Here is a 20,804-nt window from a genome sequence, read left to right as displayed (position 1 = left end):
ACCTCATTACAAATAACTCAATTTCGTTTCTTTTTACGGCTGAGTAATATTCCATTGTATATATGTGCCACATCTTCTTTATCCATTCATCTGTTGATGGACACTTAGGTTGCTTCCATGTCCTGGCTATTGTAAATGGAGCTGCAATGAACATTTTGGTACATGACTCTTTTTGAATTATGGTTTTCTCAGGGTATATGCCCAGTAGTGGGATTGCTGGGTCATATGGTAGTTCTATTTTTTAAGGAACCTCCATACTGTTCTCCATAGTGGCTGGACCAATTCACATTCCCACCAGTAGTGCAAGAGTGTTCGCTTTTCTCAACACTCTCTCCAGCATTTATTGTTTCTAGATTTTTTGATGATGGCCATTCTGACTGGTGTGAGATGATATCTCATTGTAGTTTTGATTTGCATTTCTCTGATGATTAATGATGTTGAGCATTCTTTCATGTGTTTGTTGGCATTCTGTATATCTTCTTTGGAGAAATGTCTGTTTAGGTCTTCTGCCCATTTTTGGATTGGGTTGTTTGTTTTTTTGTTATTGAGCTGCATGAGCTGCTTATAAATTTTGGAGATTAATCCTTTGTCAGTTGTTTCATTTGCAAATATTTTCTCCCATTCTGAGGGTTGTCTTTTGGTCCTGTTTATGGTTTCCTTTGCTGTGCAAAAGCTTTGAAGTTTCATTAGGTCCCATTTGTTTATTTTTGTTTTTATTTCCATTTCTCAGGGAGGTGGGTCAAAAAGGATCTTGCTGTGATTTATGTCATATAGTGTTCTGCCTATGTTTTCCTCTAAGAGTGTGATAGTTTCTGGCCTTACATTTAGGTACACTTTTGACCGTGATGTTAGGCTGCCTACATTTTGGAACCTCTGAGTTTGTGTTCATTCCTCTCAGTCAGTTCAGTGAAAAACGAACCACTGGACACCAAAATATTCCTTTTATGACATTTAAATTCAAAGAGGAAGATGAACAAGTTTGCTCCAGGCAGTCTTTTCAAGTCCAAAGAAGCTCTACTTTTAAGCAATACTTGCTAGAAAAGTACTTCCGTTAAGGTTCCTCTTAAGTACTATTCTTGATTTTGTTTGTAACAACAAAAGCAAACCCAAATTTCTTCAGAATGCCTGTTGATGTCCTCCTCACAGAAACTTTGCACAGACCCGTTCTTTTTCTGGAAATTGCCAGCTGGTTCCAACCCACTACATACGTACCTTACCTGTTGCTCAAATGACTGGTGTTCACTTTCGGTCTCACCATTCCATCTGAGAAAGTATCCCTGCCTCCTTCTCTTCCTACTCCCCTCGTTGAGTCACATTAATGCCCACTCAACTCATAACTCATAGCTTAAAATATACTCGCCCCAATCCAATCTATAAGTACTGATTTATCCTTTTTGTGCATATGTCAGTAGCCAAATTCACCAGAATCAGGTGACAGCTATCATTAGTAAGTCATTGATTAGGCTTGTAGTTGTTTCCCCTATCAACTAAGAACAACTGCTTTTTTTTTTTTTTTTTTTTTTTTTTTTTTGTGGTACACAGGCCTGTCACTGTTGTGGCCTCTCCCATTGAGGAGCACAGGCTCCGGATGCGCAGGCTCAGCGGCCATGGCTCACGGACCCACTCGCTCCGCGGCATGTGGGGTCCTCCCGGACCGGGGCACGAACCCGCGTCCCCCGCATCGGCAGGCGGACTCTGAACGACTGCGCCACCAGGGAAGCCCCAACTGCTTTCTTTTAACAGACGCCCCCAACTCCTTGTTACAGCCAACATCACCCGTTAGGAAAGATGACACACTGCATTTTCAAGTCCCTGAACAACACAAGTATACATTTTCTATAATGCAGCCCAGGTTCATCACTTAAGGGACGTAAGCCATATAAGTAATATTCTGCTTAAGGTATTAAATAATTTCCCTTTTCAAAAGAATTTTTTAAAGTAGCATACTTATGAATTTCATAATAGTCATCTCCTTTATCTCAATAAAACAGAAATGTTTTTTAGTCATAAAAGCCAATCCATAAATTACTGGGTTGATTTCCATGAATCAATGAAACTCCCTAAAAGTTTAAGATAATGTTCTTGTGCTTTAAGACTAATAACGGTACGAGTTAATTTGAGGGAAATAAAATAAAATTGGCACTAACATGGTTGTTGAGAGGAGGGCAAGGATTCTTCTGGTTGGACAAATCAAGGAGAGTTTCACAAAATAGTGATACTTGGATGGTAAAATGAAGAGGTGATGAGTGCATGTCTGGGGCCAGGTGTAACTAATTAGATCGAGAGCCTACCATATGTCTGCTATGGTGACCTTGGAAGCATTATTTAACCTCACTAAGCATTGATTTTTAAAATGATCATGGAAATAATTACACATACATCAGAGTATAGTTTTTATGATTAAATAGAGTTAATAAATGTAAAGCAATTAGCACAATGTTTGGCATATGATAAGGTTTCAATAATGACTCGCTGATGTGTCAGGAAATTTTAAAAGGCAGTTCAAAATAGTAATTGAAACAGTTTTAACATCATAGGACAGTGGCACATGTCATAACAGAGGAAAAAGTCTTGCTTTAGGAAAATATGGTGATGACCCCTTTGGGTATGAAAGGCGCTGCTCCCTTCTCCCAGAGCATGGGGAGAGGAAAGGGGGTGGGGGGGGGGAGAGAGGGAGAGAGAGAGAGAGAGAGAGAGAGAGAGAGAGAGAGAGAGAGAGAGAGAGAGAGAGAGAGGGATTTAAAGGTTTAAATTGAGAGCTACAAAGAGAGGATAAGGGTCTCAAGAAAAAGAAGGATCTAGAGAGAATCGAAGTATGATGCCAGGGCTTTAGAGTAGAAGATATCCTGCCTGGGAAGAATTACTCTGTAGGAATGAATCTGGGGACCAGAAGCCTTTATAATTCTGAGGGTCCCTTCAGAAAAAAGAGATTACCAAGATATATAACTATTGCTATTTTTACAAAAATATATGACCAGGTGAGCACATTGCTAGGGCTCTTCCTAAGACCTTGAAAGAAGGAAGCACGGTCAGATAAGTAGAGCTTAAGCTTTATTGGCTTAAGAGAAATCTGCCTCTGACTCAGGCAAGAAACAGTCAAGGCATTTTCAGAAAAATGGGATCTCTGTGATTTTGGTTTCTGGCCTTTGCTTTGTTCCTATTTAGACCTCAGCCTTTACGCTCAAAACTCTGGTTAAAATTCGACTACAGATTATTGGTGTTGCTTTAGGGGAATGAAGGAAATGAAAGGAGATGGGTGGTTTTTCAGGCCAAGGTGATTCCAATACGGAGGAAGGAAAGCATTCAGGATCCAGGTAACACAAGGGAAGCGAGCTGCTGTGTAGTGCAAAATGTCCAAGCAGAAAGAGATAGAAGCCCCTTGAGGTGTGGGAGTTAAGCTGTGGAGGTGTCTGGACAGGATGATTCCTTTTGAAGACATGAGGGCAGACGAGCTCCACAAAGGAGACAGTGTTAAGAAAGAGATCAAGTGTGTAATTTAATCTCCACAGTCAGGAGATGAGAAGAAGGAAAAAAAACTGCAAGCAAAGGCAGTCAGGCAGGAAAGGAGAGCTCAAGTGTGTGAGGGCTGGCAAGCGGCGGTACAGTACAGCATTTGCTGATGGGCTTTAGATTTAGGTCATCCTGTGTTTAACTCCAAGCTCCTCAACTGAATAGCTATGTCACCTTGGGCAATTCACTTACTTCTCTATCTTTTCCCCCAAAATGTGAGTCACGATACCTACAACATAAGGTTGTAGGTGTGACAACAGTCTGGAGGTGTACAGCAGGTGTACGACAGTCTGGAGAAAATGTCATATCAAGGAAACCAATAAAAGGGGTTGCCTGAAAGAATTTGGTGCAGGAAGGTAAAGAAACTTGAACACTTCAGAGACAGTGATTAAGAAGTTATATTCGATTTCCAAAAGAGGCATTCCAGTAGTGGGGCAAAGTCTAAGGTAAATGAGCACAGCAAGTGTACAACAAACATCTCCCTTCTATTTGCCTTTAGGAATGTCAACTTGAAGGTAAAGATTTGATCTTAGATAATATGGTATTAATATTTATTAATAATTTCAACAAATTCTGATAATTTTCCCCATTCTGCTCCTACATAAGCTAAAATTAGTTGATTGACTCTACTCTAATTGATTTTAGACACTTACTAAATATAACCTCTCATTCAGTGTGGGGAGCAAAATTATCTGTGTAACAGAGATTCAGCACTCCTTGGTTTGTAATTAAGTTTTGTGACTTATGGAAAGAGTCCCCTTCACAACATTCACTGAGTAAAGGTTTTGACATCCTGTAATATGAAACTTTTTTTTTCAACATCTTTATTGGAGCATAATTGCTTTACAATGGTGTGTTAGTTTCTGCTTATAACAAAGTAAATCAGCTATACATATACATATATCCCCATATCCCCTCCCTCTTGTGTCTCCCTCCCACCCTCCCTATCCCACCCCTCTAGGTGGTCACAAAGCACCAAGCTGATCTCCCTGTGCTATGTGGCTGCTTCCCACTAGCTATCTATTTTACATTTGGTAGTGTATATACGTCCATGCCACTCTCTCACTTCGTCCCAGCTTACCCTTCCCCCTCCCCGTGCCCTCAAGTCCATTCTCTACGTCTGCATCTTTATTCCTGTCCTGCCCCTGGATTCTTCAGAACCATTTTTTTCTTTTTTAGATTCCATATCTGTGTGCTAGCATACGGTATTTGTATTTCTCTTTCTGACTTACTTCACTCTGTATGACAGACTCTAGGTCCATCCACCTCACTACAAATAACTCAATTTCGTTTCTTTTTATGGCTGAGTAATATTCCATTGTATATATGTGCCACATCTTCTTTACCCATTCATCTGTCGATGGACACTGAGGTTGCTTCCATGTCCTGGCTATTGTAAATAGAGCTGCAATGAACATTGTGGTACATGACTGTTTTTGAATTATGGTTTTCTCAGGGTATATGCCCAGTAGTGGGATTGCTGGGTCATATGGTAAACTGATACAACCACTATGGAGAACAGTATGCAGGTTTCTTAAAAAACGAAAAATAGAACTACCATATGAAACTTACTTTTGATTCTTGGCTATTCAGGACTGTTTATAGGTCTCTCTGTTTTAATTAATTTCTTTTTGTTATAAATGGTCAAAACCAGGAAGACCGTAATGAATAAGTTGTCATGTTTACAGAATCCATCGGGCTGACTGACTTTCAAGCAAAAAGAAATACAGTTGCAATTAACTGATTTTATTTTCCCTGAATTAAACGTTTTTAACAAGAATAATAAGTAGTGGAGCTTCCCTGGTGGTGCAGTGGTTGAGAGTCCACCTGCCGATGCAGGGGACACGGGTTCGTGCCCCGGTCCAGGAAGATCCCACATGCCGCGGAGCGGCTAGGCCCGTGAGCCATGGCCGCTGAGCCTGCGCGTCTGGAGCCTGTGCTCCACAACGGTAGAGGCCACAACAGTGAGAGGCCCGCGTACAGCAAAAAAAAAAAAAGAATAATAAGTAGTAAAAATATTCTTGGCTCTATATTAAAAAGGAAAAAAGTAAGGTTCATTTTAAGACTGGGGTTGAGCCTTTTAAAATCTGAAGAAAGAAACATACTTGAGTGAGTGATTTATATTTTGAAGGTTTCTCAAAGCAAATGAAAACACCTCATCTAAGAAGGAGTGGAAAGAGTTCCACATCTTAAAAGACTATCAGAGAATTCCTTTAACTTGTTTTGTTAATAAGGCTTTTGATTAAACAAGAGGTGGAAGTCCACTCTTTTTCAGCCTCACAATTACCTTCAGACTGAATATTGAGAAAATTGGCAATAAAAAGCCTGTCTAACTGTTTAGATTGCACTTTTCACACATCTAATCAGCTGTCTGCTTGCCTTCCAGGCCCCACCAGTAGGTGTTTATCGTGAAGCTTTCCCCTGTAAGTTACAACTGCCAGGTTACAGCTCCAGAATTCACTCTTCTTGAGAACAATTTCTTCTGGGGTTACCATATCAGACAAGATTAGTAGTTAGCAATCACGTAAAAGGTATACTATTATTGTTGTTTCCACCTGTTCTTTCCCTGTCATTTAGTTAAAATGCTCCCCTGTGCATTAGACAGAGATATAAACTCCCAAGAGCAAAAAAAAACCCGACTTTTACTTTCTCCATCTTCATATGTGTGCCCAGGAACTTAATACATGTTTAATTTAGATAATTTGGCACCTGTATTCCACAAAGTTTGTTGCCATTTTCAAAGGCATTTAATCATCTTTAAGGTGCAGTAGAGGTCACAGATTATTTTAATTTGATCAGCCCTGGGCATGATCCCTTATTTCCCCACTTTACTGGCTATACAGCCCAGAAAAAAATTACTTTATCTTTCTGAATCTTACTTTCCTCATCTGGTAATATTAACTTCTCTAGAGGGTTACTGTAGGGATTAGGGGTAAGGTCATGATAATAACTAACATGTACCAAGTCAATGCTGTAACTGTTTGTATGTATTCACTACTGTAGCCTTCTCAACAATACAATAAAATAATGATTATTATTATCATTCAATTTTAAAACAAGGAAACAGAAACATATAAAAATTCAGTAACTTGTCCCAGTCCACACAGTTAGTTAGTGGCAGAGCCTGGATTTGTACCCAGAGAGCTAGCTTCCAAACCCATTCTTAACTCTTAATCATCAGGCTACATTGCCTTTTTATCATTTCAGGAAGTACCCTGAGACACGCAGTTTGAAGTAACTACTGTTATGAAAAATTGTAACAAGAAGAGTCCTAGATCATTCCAATAAACCAAGGGCAACTAGACCCATGTGAAGATCCTCTAGGCCTTAAGTGCTTCTAACATTTGGTCATCTAGACTCTACCGGAACATGGAGGCTGGGCCATCCCACTTTCATATGATTCTTGAGATCAGCCTATTTCTTATTTGGAGCTCAAACTTGTCTTCTGGTAAATTTACTAGTTTTTCACATTTACAGCTACACATAAAATCCTAAATTCACGTACTAGTTTAGCTCTCCATGTATTTAAGGATAGTTTGTATGCTATCTTTCAAGTTCCTTATTTTTTTCATCTCCTGGTTAAACACCTAGGGTTTATTCAACAATCCTCTTATTTCTGCCAAGGCTTTCACCTCTCAGGTAACTTTTCCCTAATCACACTCCCATTTGCCAATAACCTCTTAAAATCTGTTGGCCAGAGTGAATATGATATTCCACCATGGAATAAGTAATACAGAATTCAGGGAGACTCTTATTTATATTATTTTGTGTACTCTGTTTCTCTTAACACAGACTAAGTATATATTTTCTTTCAGAGCTAGCACGGTGTACTTTTGCTCATACTTAACTTGGATCAGCAGTCAAGGAAACCATGAAACTGTTAAAGTCGGTTTCCTCTATCCCGTGCAATTGTTTTTTCTAACCCAAATTCAAGAGTGCATTTATATCTTATTAACATTCATCGAATGCCTACTATATGCAAAACAGGATGCTGAGCCCTATGAGAAACACAGAATTGTAGGTTTCCTTTCTATTCTCAAGGAACGCACATACCAGTAGGAGGGAATAGGGAAAAGGGGGAGGACAGAAAGGACAACTAAAAAACAGAAGACAGTCGAAGGGTAGGGCAAAGGGTACAATGAATGTGGGCCCAGGATGTAAGAGCTCAGAATTAAGAATCTAAAAATGAAACTCTGGTAGAAGCAGTGTGTCCTTATTTGAAAGCTGAAAGTAGGACAACTACAGGAAGTGTTTTTAAATGTTTGTTAAGTGTCATAGGGTTACTTCGATCCTCTTGTTCCTACAATCTGAATAAATTTGAATCTTGGTCCTGTTTTTTGCCATATTAGCTACCTTCCCCAATCTATGTCATTTGCAAACTGGATTCATCTTCTTTAACTTGAGTGTACACCCATATATTTGATATTAAACTGTCCCTGGCACCACATTTTAGTTTAAATCTAAAAATAAATTACCTAGAATATATTTTATTCTCTCAAAAACCAGGAGAGTTCTTAAGGAAGAGTCACTTATCAGCTGGATAAAGCTGACTGTTATGGGTTTGTTGTACCTAAGTGCCAGCGGCTTCTTCCAGAAAGTTTACATGAAGAAAGAAACAGAAACTAGCCATGGATATGAACCCTCCAGGGAGCATCAGGAATTGAGGGAAAAGAAAGAAGTAGTTGCATCCACAGCTCTGTTCCTAGCATATTCTATCAAGCTGTTCATATTACAATTGTTTCTTCCTGTGTTCCACCCCATTTTCATTCTGCCACCATGAGTGTCACCTCACAGTCTGCAGATTTATTAGCAACCAGAGTTCAGAACTCGCAGGAGTCACTGAGCATCAATAAAATCACACTTATGTTTAAAATGAGTGGCTTTTTGTCCAATTTCAGTCATACTGAAAACTGCATCACTTAAAACCTTCTTTCTACAAACACATGGCTTAAAAATAATTTTAAATTCATAAGTGAGCTCATTTTAAAAAATGGAAATTCCTATATGGCACAAGAAGAAGCTAAACACCAGATTTGGATTTTATGGCCCACATGGTGACAGCAGGATCCTTGAAGGGCTGCCCTTCAGCTTAAGTGTAGGATAGAAACACACATACACACACATACACACAAATAAAACATTCACCAGCACAGGAGATTAGGAGAAGACATCATTTTGCCTGTACTTCAGTGGGGAGGAAGAAATGTTTGCTCTTACAGAGTTCTGAGGTTTAAAATTATACCATCTCTGTGGTGTACCACTTGGCAAAGAAATTAACTCAAATGTTGATTGCAATACTCCTGGTATACCTGCAGAAGCAAATTCAAAATTCCTCTGGAGAGAAAAGACCTCAGGTTTCACAGGTAAATCTTCAATGAAGATAAGATCAGACATTAAAAAGAAACAAACAAACAAACAAACACATAAGGCAACACTGTATCATGGGCAAGAGTCAACAAACACAACAAAAGGCAGATTTAGATCCCCTTAACTTCAGATGATTTAGACCCCCCTGAACTTCAGACAATACAGCAACGTGATAAAGATTATAATGTAATAGAAGTGTTTTAAAGACATAAAAGAAGGAATCAAAACCACAAGAAATGAATAAGAACTAAGGGGAAAAAAACAAAAGAACTAAATGATTTGAAAAGTATAACTCCTAGGAATAAAAAAGATAGTTATTTAAAAAAAAATTCAGCAGATAAGCTAACAAAGGATTAGACAAAGCTGAGGAGAGGAGATAACTGATAGACTGGGGGACAGATATGAAGAAATCACAAAGGTCACAGCACGAGAGATAAAGAGATGGAAAATACTAAAGAAAGTTGAAGAAACATAGAAAGATAATGGCCAACATACATCCAATAGGAAGTCCGAAAGGAAAGAATAGAGAATGAGAGAGAAGCAATATTCAAGGACATAAAGATGGAGCGTTTTCCAAAACAGGTGAAAGAGAGGACTCCTCAGATTCAATCATCTAAATGAGCCCCAAACAAGATAAATAAAAATACAGATATAATGCACTGAAACTGCAAACCCCAAGGAAAGGAGGATCTTCAAAGAAAAGATGTATTTTCAAATGAATGATTGATACAATTGAACTGACAGCAGACTTCTAAACACAAATCTCAGAGGCCAGGAAGACAGTGGAATACTTCCCTCACAGTGCTTAGAGAAAACACCTGGAATTCTACACCTAGCTCACCTAAGACTGAAAATGGCATAAAACCCGTATTAGAGAAAGAGAGTTTGCCATTAATAGACTCACTCTAAGAGAGTACTAAGGTAGGTCCTTCAGGAAGAAAGAAACAAAACATAGAAGAAAGAAATGGAATGCAAGAAGCAAAGATAATTTGACTATAAATAAAATGTGTCCTAGATATATTCTGAATTAGAGAAGACTGAGTCCCAGATAGCTATTCGTGTCTTTACCACTTTCTAAAGTCTTTCCAAGATATCAAGTTTGTACCTCCCCTATCATATTACTAATGAATAGAAATTCATCAGCTTATGTCTGTAAAAAAAAAAATTTAGACTATATGAAGGAGAAAGTGGCAGAACATTTCCAAACCAAAGTATGGGGGTGCCCAAAGGAAAAGAAAGATCTTGTACCCAATATGTGCATTCTTATTAGCAACCCCAGAGTTACAAATTAAAAGCCTATTATTTGAGTCATAGCATGCACCTATAACACTGACTTTCCTATTTGAATCATTCTGTCTAATGAGAATATATCAGTAGTATGATTTCCAAGGCATACTCTTAAGGGGAAAAAACAAATGTTTAGGGAAGAGATAAAAAGGAAATTTAATTTTCATTATATGTTCTTTGTCCTTTTAAATTTTTTTTTGCGGTACGCGGGCCTCTCACTGTTGTGGCCTCTCCCGTTGTGGAGCACAGGCTCCGGACGCGCAGGCTCAGCGGCCGTGGCTCACGGGCCCAGCCGCCCCTCAGCATGTGGGATCTTCCCGGACTGGGGCACGAACCCGTGTCCCCTGCATCGGCAGGCGGACTCTCAACCACTGCGCAACGAGGGAAGCCCTGTCCTTTTAAATTTTATACCATGTACATAAATTGCTTTTTCAAATATTAAGTATTCAGTTAATTAATTTTAGAATAATATCAAAGAAAAATCTAAACAGTGACTTTATTTGGTTTGCTTTGAATAAAAAGAAGAAGACGGGATATGAATACTAGGAGCTCAAGGGTATAATACAATATAAGTTATATTCAAGGGTAATCCCTTGAAAAAATTAGCAATACTTTTAAAGCAAAAGTGAAGATCTTTTCCAAATTCCCAAATAATCCATTTGGCTTTTTTTTTTCCTTTCTTTTTTGGAGACCTGCCTTCTAACAGTTTGAAACCCACGTTTTTCTCCCTTACATTAACTCCATGACGTGTCATCATTTCCAGTGCTAATTAGGTAGGCCTTAAAATAAAAGAGCCTGAAAAATTTCCCCATCAGAGTTGTTATCTATTATACATGACTGATACATGGAAAGAGTAAGATCTTTTTCCAATTAACCTGAAGGACTTGGAAGAATGACTTTGAGATTTAACACTGAGAACTTTTAACTACTTTTCGAATAGTACAAAGACAAATTTCCAGAAAACATTAATTTTTAAAGATTTGCATTAGGACTAAAATAAAGCAATTATAAGTAAATGTAAAGAATGCACATTCCTAAATTAAACATGTTAAACCATTACAGTGTAGTAAAGTTATACTTAAAGCAGGTTTATAAATAAGTCAAGAAAACTAGAATTATTTCTAATTCCTAACCCTTATTTTATAACGTTTCAGGGTACATACCGCTAATTTAAGGACATCTAAAAGCTTCAAACAGCTCTGTATGAACATTTTACTTAAAATGTGTAATATAATCACATCAAATATCATTTATTGAGTGCTTACCACATCAAAGACATGGTGCTGTGCACCTTGCTTATATTACTTCTTTTAATCTCCAGAACAACCCATGAGGTAGATATTATTATCTTCATTTTATACACATAAAAATTAAGGCATAAAAAAATGAAGTAACATAGAAAAGATCACCAGCTTGTCAACAGTAGAGCTAGACTCAGGCTGATGTCACTCTGACCTCAATTTTTGTGTTCTTGACCACTCTGTTAACTGCTTCAAGGAGAACCAAGGTTTGGCATAACATTAAGCAATTAAAGGGTTATTTAAAAGAGGTCAAGGGGGCTTCCCTGGTGGCGCAGTGGTTGAGAGTCCGCCTGCTGATGCAGGGGACATGGGTTCGTGCCCCGGTCCGGGAAGATCCCACATGCCGCGGAGCGGCTGGGCCCGTGAGCCATGGCCGCTGAGCCTGCGCGTCCGGAGCCTGTGCTCCGCGACGGGAGAAGCCACAATAGTGAGAGGCCCGCGTACCACAAAAAAACAAAAACAAAAACAGTCAAGGATCACCAACATAAAGAGAAGACATGTCTTAAGTACCTAAGTTAACTCATATGTAGGTATGGTCAAAAAGCTTTCAGTGAGAGTTTTTGTTTTTAATTTGGTAACAGGAAAAAGTAACATTGGGATCTAAACACCTAATTCTTCCAAAGTTCATTACTATGCATTCATTCATCAAATGTAATTTATTCACTTTTATGACTAGAGACCAAGTCTGAAGATCAGCAAGTATGACTGGAGTCTCCATCTTAGGCAGAAAATGGCTTTTGTATGAGTTTGTATTTGTTTAGCTATAGCAAAATGAATTCAAAATAATATTAAAAAAAGATCACAGTTGTTGGTAAAGTGAAGGTATTTAAAGTTTTCCTTTCTGTTTAAACTATGTTAGCTCAACATTTTTACTCAAATTCTCCTCTTCTCCCACAAAAAGATACACATTTTGGTAATGGAATTTCACTGTGAGTCATTTTGGTTAAAAAAAAAAAGGTATGTATGCTATGGAAGAAACGTTTTGAAATTTTTCTTTTGTTTCTGAATTTGTTTCAGTCTATGTAAAATGATATAAAATGATGTAAGCGTCTAAAAAATATGCCTTTTAGAAAAAGTTACATGATCATGAAATTAAATCAATATGTTCCTTTAATGATGAAAAATGCTAGTTAAACAATATCAGGAAATGTAATACAGTTCGACATTAATAATATATGCTAACTATGCATACTACTGGCAAAATAACTTTGTTACTATAAGCGAATTGAAGGATTTTTACTACCTATACTGTAACAGTAATAATACAAATTTTAAAACATCAATCAACCTCAACCAATATGAAGTTATCTTGGACGTAAAGCAACATTCACATATGCCTCATGCTTCATTTTATCATCTTGAAACTACAGATATTAAAAAGCTACAAAAACACTTAGGAATGCAACTTAAATTTATATTCATTTAATTACTCACTGTAAATAATTAAAATCTCATCTCATGTTTTGATCTGTGGTCAAGAAAACCATTATTTTACACACACACATACACATACACACAAAGCCATTTATCACTAAAATGTCTGATTTCCTTTTCTTTGATATTGCAGCAAATTTTTTTAGCTTTGCCATTTGATATCAACTTTTTCCCAGTTATAAGCATCTTAATTTGATTTAAGTCAGCAGTTACTTACAGGGGACTGTCAAATCTTTTAGACTTATGCTGTAAATCATGACTGAAAGATTTACTTTCAGTATAATAAGACAGCTTTGCATATTAATTGGATCAGCAGACACATGTTTGCGGAGGTTCAGCAATTGTGCAATAAATATAGCATGGCGGTGATAGAGCTGTTAAACCTCAGCACACAGATTTCTAATACATTTTATTGAGTTTATCCAAGAAATCATCACCCTGCTAAACTCAAGTTAACCACATGATGGAATATTAGGATGTTTAATTAAAAATGAAGTTATGCTGTACAAGTGGGTAACCTTACACAGCAGCTAAAAAAGAAGGCCATGAAAAATTAATTTTACTCAATAAAAACATACACATAGCCCTTTTGTGACATTGGTAAATGGATTCAACCATTTCACTAAGATACACATGATTCAGAAATAGACTAAAGAAATTTGGGGGAGGGGGTTCAGAGGAGACTTTTTCAACTAAAGTAACAAGGGTTGGTAAATGTCATGCATATTAGTATTGTCTTTCAAAAAATCAGTAAATCCTTTTACATCATCCTCAGAGATCCATTGTGAAGGCTCAACAGATGACCACTGGGGCCAGGAATTAATCTCCTCTGTAAGCTATCAGGCAATATCCAACTCCAGCAGGCCACATTTATGCCATTCCTACACATGGGCAATCTAGGCAATCCTGATGCCTTCCCTACCTTGGGAGAGAAAAACTGCCACAGAAGTCACTGTTAAAGACAACAGGATTATCTGGTAGCTGAAGGGGTGGGCATAACAAAAACACAGACTTCATGAGTGATGACAGTAGGATGAATTCCTCTGAGCATATACCATGGCATAGGCAGAAAGGAAAGAAGGAAGGGAGGACGGAAGGAAGGGAGAGAGGGAGGGAGGGAGGGAGGGAGGGAGGGGAGAAGGGAGGGAAGGAGGGGGGAAAAAGGAAACACTGGAATAAGAATCAGAAGATGAGTTCTAAATTACAGATCTGTATCTATAATTAAACACCATATATAAGTAACTTCACCTCTCTGTGCCATAATTACCTCCTCTGCCACTTGAAAGTATAAGACCAGATGACCCTGAAGCCCTCTTTAAACTAATACTTTAAAATATCCAGCAAATATGGAAGCAACCACATCATCTCTTTCTTCCTCATTTACACCTTTATTTATTCAACAAATATTTGTGGAGCACCTAATAAAGTATAGCCCTTATATACTATGTCCCAAAGATTCAAAAGTGAACAAGTTATACCTTTACCCCCATAAAACTCCATGCCTGGTGTGGAAATGAAGAGAGGAGACAGATGGACAAGAAAGCGAAAGCTGGGTAGATTGGCAGGGGTCAAATCTTGAAGGTCATGGTAAGACACGTGACCTTTATCCTGAGGGCAATGGGAGGCACTGACGTTTTTTTTCTGTCTGGGGTGATATGATCAGATTTGGGCTTTTATAGTCTGCGGAGATTGCACTGGAGAGAGATGCCTGAGAGGCCTGAATACTGTAGTTGCAGCCAGACTTGAAAGAAAGGGACCCTAGTACCGAGAACAAAAAGGACTTGACTGGATGTGCAAGGGGTGTGAGGGGATGATTCCCTGAGTACTGGTGGGAGGGAGGGAGAGGGGGAGGAAATGGGGGGCGAGGGCAGGAAGAAGGGGTAAAACTGGGTGGATATGGCTGCTGCTCACTGAAACAGGAAATAGAAGTGAAGATCCGGGTTTTGGAAACAGAAGAGGAAGAGGACATGAGGCAGGAGACATGGAGGCGATGAGCTCAGTTTGGGGTCTCTGGATTTAAGGTTCCCAAAGAAACATTAGACATTTGGGTTTGGATCACGTGCCACAGAATGAAATAGCAGTTAGTTCTCTTTATGAATCATTGAAGATTTTCTCTCTAGAGGTTCTTAACTATTTGGAAATCATATAACACATATGAAATCTTTAAGAGCCCGGGTTCTCCCTGCAGAACAATGTACACGTGCACAGATACTCAGGGAATTCATGGACCCCAAAGCCCATCCATAGACCTACAGGGGTCCAGGAATTCCAAGGTGAGACTCCCTGCCAGGGGGATGAGGATAAATATGGCAGTGATCGAAAAAGGAAGTAACTCAGTTCCTTGTCCTGGCGACATCAGGGAAATGTAGAAAATGTTTTGATTGCTTTGAGTAAACTGCACTAGCAATGACAGACAGCAGATATGGCAAAAGACTGGCCTGATGCTCACCAAACCAGTTTCATCTTCCTGGACATTCAGCTCAGCTACACTTTCTTAACCCCTTGAATCCATGTGGTTAGATCTTACCAACGGTATGTGAATGTGACAGGAAGGGACACTTCTGACCTGAGGCAGTAACGCTAGGTGTGCATTTTCCGTGCTTTCTCTGTGGTCCTCTTCTCTAGCAGTTTCAGAGGTCATGTACTGGGTATGGCTTCTTCACTAAATGGCAATAGCCAGGGCCCCTAGTTTGAGGAACCCCAATCCCCCTCAACTCTCTCCTCAATACCGCATTCAACATAAATTGAGATATGAATGAGCAATACACCTTTTATATTTACCACTGAAATTTTGGGACTTGATACAGAAGCTGAGGTTAGTTACCTTTATTAATAAAGTAAATATCAATAATAATAATAATACCCATCATATGTAAGGTCCAGAGGTTAATAAAATAATTTTATACTATCTGCTTTAGTTTTCTTTACAGTACCTTTTTTTTTTCCCGGTACGCGGGCCTCTCACTGTCGTGGCCTCTCCCGTTGCGGAGTACAGGCTCCGGACGCGCAGGCTCAGCGGCCATGGCTCATAGGCCCAGCCGCTCCACGGCATGTGGGATCTTCCCGGACCGGGGCACGAACCCGTGTCCCCTGCATTGGCAGGCGGACTCCCAACCACTGCACCACCAGGGAAGCCCTACAGTACCTATTGTTACCTGACATTTATTTTCCTGTTTATAGTCCCTCTGTTCTACTACACCATAATTTCCATGCAGACAGGGCCTCAGTTTTGTTCACTGCTATATCCTGTTTCTAGATCAGTGCTCAGCATATAACAGATCCTAATTAAACATCTGTTGAATAAATGGGTGAATAAATTATTTCAAATGAGTCTCTTCTCATCTGAAGGTATTTTTTTAAAGGGCACACCTTCTATTTATAACTACATCAACAAAAATGGTGGTGTTGGGAGGTGAGGAATTGGGATCTAACCTGGAGCAATAATTGGGACAGATGCCTTAAGGCAAGTGTTGGTATCACATTTTCCCAGATAGGAGGCATTCTCTCTCCTCTGTCATTAGAGTGACTTCAGAAGAAACTGAAAAGCAATTATATAGATAAAAACCTGGATTTGAGAGTAGAAAGACCTTAGTATTCAGCTGCTAGCTCTCTGATGTTAGAAAAATTAAATCATGATGAACCCAATATTTTTGTTTGTAAATGGATAATACCTCCAAGATAATACCTATCTTCGAGAAGACCTGTGAAGAGTAAGGTGACGTACACAGGGTAAAAGACACAGAAGTTATGCACCTTGCCCAAGGCCACATAACAAGGAAAGAGTAAAACTAGATTTTAAACGTACATTTTTCTCAAAGCCCTTGGCATTTTGTGTTTGTCCTCTTACAGACTGAAAGATCAAGGATAACTACACAGAAAAAGCTAAATATTCTGTTGGGTTACTTTTAACTCCAGTTTTAAATTTTACATTGCTCAGATTAATCTTATGCCATTCCACACTTTCACAATCTCTCCATATAATTTTTTTTTAGTGGGGAAATGACACGCAGGATTGAGCATGACCATTATTCATCCCAGATTTTCTGGGACAGCCTTTATTTCAAAATTGCACACCACTGAAATTCCCTGAAAAAGCCGCTATTTCAGTATCCAGACTTCGTACCAGAAACAGCATAACAGAAACAGTATTCAGGAAACATAGTTACCATAGGTCTGAATGTACACCTTGTTAGTGTACCTTGATGCATGTGTGGGTACTACTGGAGATCATGGGATAGAAACATTGTAGAACCACTGCACTGGAAGTACCTGATTTTGATTTACTAAATCCTATGATAGTTAATTATCAGAAATCTGTATTTTTTTATCAAGTTAACAAGCTCTATGGGTGATTCACATGCACGATGAGTTTTGGAACTCTTGATTTTGGAAATGATCTCCTTAAGAAAGAGGCCCACATATCAAAGATAGCCACTAGGCATTTTCTGTTAGAGACCTTTGTAACCAGTTAGTCACCGAAGTTTGAAAAGCACCACTTAGACGTACTTGCAGAAAGAAAGGATGTAGTGATCCTTTTGTGAGCATCCTTCTGTGCTCAGTGGCAGTACTTATTCAGTAAACTTTTCACTTCTCAAATGGACCAGAGCATTTTCTGTCTCACGTTCTGATCAGTGTATTTATTAAACCCGATGACTGCAGGTGGGATGGAGACAGGACATTCACTGCATCTACTGCACTGAGATTTATGGAAAGCAAGAGGAGGTGGTAACCACTAATCATTGGTGGCAGCAGCTTTCTCTTAGGAAGAATAATCAGACTTTGTGAGGTCATCTGCCGTTAGAACCCACTTAACCCAAAGAAACCAAAACTACTACTGATATGATTTTAATTAGGGGCTAATACTCAAGGCACTTTTTAAATTCTCAAGGTGTGTTTTCAATGGACAAAACATCTTACTTTCAGTCATAAGCTATATATAGACTACACATATATATATTTTTTAATATTTTTAAAAGTTTCTAGTATTAGTATGTGTCAGAAGGAGTAAGTTCAGGACAGACTTGGATGAGGAATAATTAAGGGGTAGAAAACTTTAAACACTTTGTAAACAGACAACAATGAAAAAATATTAAATGGACCAGGTAAAAATTTATTAAAAATTTATTAAAAATTCTCAAATGTGGATGCAGGAAGTAGTGTGTCCCAGGAAGTGAGTTGGCCATAAGCTTGAATTCTATGCTTTAATATGGGCATATAGATTCCGGGAAAACTGGGCTCCAAATGAGTAAAGTGAATTATGAAGTCATAAAATCCTGGGTAATCCAACATATTTTTCTGAAAAAGTTCAATATACTTCTAGTTATAATAGTTGCAAAACCTCCTTAGAGTGACTTTGGGCAAACGCCCAATGACTACGCCTCACTGAAACTTCCCACCTCCTGCCTGCTAAGCTTCTGTGTTAATAGCAAGTGCCATGCTTTGAAAGCCCACTTGAAACATTATTTTCCTCATGGGTTACTTTATACATGGGCGTAAAAATTCATCTTCTAGAAGATGGTATGATATTCTTACCCGTTTCACAGCTGGGCCCAGTGAAGCCTTGTGGGCAGGCACACACATTAGCGGCAATGCAAGCTCCTCCGTTCCTACAGCCATCTTTGCAAAACGCTAAAATAATTCAGATACATAATTTTAGCACTTTAGAAGGAAGTAGTTCAAGATACTCCAAACTAGCTTTTCTTTATTGCCTTTGATATAAATGCTATTATAATTTCATATTCAAATAATACTTTCCATATAGGTAAGAAACTTCAACACAATTTGTAGAATAGTACTCTTTTCAATGTTAAGTATTTCACCTGTAAAAGAAAATACTGAGCTTTCTTTTAACAAAAAACAGTAGCCTTACAAAACAGGAATTAGAAGTAGTATTGCACCTCATTGTAGCAATCCAGCTTGAAATTAAATCTAAAAAAAATGGCAGCTATCCTAGGCATCTTCTTAAGGAAGAAACCACCACCTAAAGAATAAGTTACGGAAATAAGAAATAATTGAATCCTATACGGCTCTGATCATTCTACACACTGCCCAAACTGTCAAAATACTAGAGAAGTGCCCCATCCTTCAAAAAGTTCTAAATTACTCCTGGTGATAAATTAGCCAATAATGAGAATTTGATAAAGGAGTCTTCAAGAAAGGTCTTGAATCCCTCTGCCAAGGATAGGTCAGGATCCAGGCTCAAGGGCAAAGGCACTGCATAGCCTGTTGTGTTAGAGTGGGTGTGTGAGTGAGGGGAGTTCTGTGAGAAGAAAAAGAAGCCAAGCTCTGAGCCGCTGCAAGGGTGATCTTTTGAGATGCACTGCCCTCAGAAAAGGTGAGAAAAACAAGATGGGCAGGATGGAGTAGCCTCAGAAACTTCTGTTTCCACTTCAGCTTATTCTTTGACTCTGTAAGGCAAAGGCTGTTCCCTCAGCCTGGCAAGGCCTGTTGTGGATGAACTCGATCAGCCTGTTCCATGCCTGCGGCAAAAGCTTTTGCTCTAGTTTTCAGGCATGTGCTTCCTCTAATTAGTTAGGATGTACTTTCTCAGGGTGGGAAACTGTAGAAGTCTGAGATTCTGCTACTGAGTTAAAGGAAGGGGCCCAAAGAGGCCATTTGGCTTCTTTGGTTCTAGGTCTTAATCTGTCTTCATCCTAGGCAAAAACAATACCTAGTCACCAAGAACTTCCAAAGAGATTAGGAATTGAAGCCTCATGAAAAGAAAGGGTACACCCACCGGACCATGTGTATATCCTCCTTGGAGTAATTTGCAAGGTTGCAGCCTCTTGATAGAGAATAGGACTCAATGATTCAGATCCTACAGCTAAACTACTTCTCTCTCAGCTTTTGACGTTCCCAGCAGAGACACACACAGGAACAGAGAGTCTTTACTCAAGCAACCTATAGTCCTAATTTCCAGAAGAAATTTATAGACACTGGAAAGTTCTCCTTCCTTCAAAGATAAGAATTATCTGTCTGCATCTTCTCATGGCTTCAAGAATTCTTTACGCTATAAACTTTATTTTTCACATTAATAAGGAGTGAGAGTCAAATGCAAATAAGAGTGAGAAGCTGTTGGGCTCCCAGATGAAATCTTAACTCTCTGAACATCCAGATGCTTTGGGGAAGTCCTAAGGCTGCATTTATACCATCTATGGACTTGAAAGTCTAGCTTTCCTCAGGATCCATCCAGTTTCTGAGGAAATCTTTGTGGGATTTAGACTCCCAAATGCATAGGCCTTTACAATGCTCTAAACTACAGATTTCCATAGACTTTGACAGAGTAATCCTCTGGCCCATCCCTATCTGCATCCACTGTATGATTGTAGACCAGGTCTGAAAGTCATGACCAAAGGACACGGCATTAGTAACAATTCCTTGTTATCTCCTGTCTCCCATATACATGTAACAAAGAAAATTAATTTTGGTAAACTCCAGGATAATGAACATAGTACATTTGAGGAATGGACCAGTTTTGAAGCTTAAAATGCCTGAATTAGACAAATGATAAATCTATATGACATAATAAGGAATATGGGCTTTATCCTATGGAAGTTGGCGGAGTTTCCAGAATAGAACCTCCGTTTTCCTTTCGAAGTGGGAGGTAAGCTCATCTGATGAAGGAAAATGAGGGCATGGATAAAAGAGTGAATTAATGGATGGTGGTGGACTACAGCCAGAATATCCGCTGATGGAAATGAAAACCTGAGAATTATTGATTGGTAATGACAAACCAGGCAAAATGGGAAGTGATAACACATAGAAACCTAAAATTCCCAGTTAATAAGTATTTAGCTCAAGAGAGAGAGAGCAGAGAAGAAGAGCTCTCAGACTGACCCCACATAGATATTTCACAGTGGATCATGGTAGTAAAACAAATGGGTTGATAGGGCTGCCGAAAAAAAT

At 38.8% G+C, this 20,804-nt stretch overlaps 1 protein-coding gene across 3 annotated transcripts in view; it reads right to left on the bottom strand.

Annotated features, from left to right (window-relative positions):
• Positions 1–20,804, bottom strand: part of NELL2 (neural EGFL like 2) — a 402,299-nt gene that overhangs the window by 105,392 nt on the left and 276,103 nt on the right. For all 3 annotated transcript variants that reach the window (XM_032646188.1, XM_032646187.1, XM_032646186.1), the window contains one exon: positions 18,432–18,527. In XM_032646188.1, the coding sequence (XP_032502079.1) occupies positions 18,432–18,527 (96 nt within the window). The remainder of the gene's footprint in view (positions 1–18,431; positions 18,528–20,804) is intronic.

Source organism: Phocoena sinus, chromosome 10, assembly GCF_008692025.1.
Source record: "Phocoena sinus isolate mPhoSin1 chromosome 10, mPhoSin1.pri, whole genome shotgun sequence".
NCBI lineage: Eukaryota > Metazoa > Chordata > Mammalia > Artiodactyla > Phocoenidae > Phocoena > Phocoena sinus.
The sequence above is the reverse complement of the archived record's forward strand: the minus strand, read 5'-3'. Positions and strand labels throughout refer to the sequence as shown.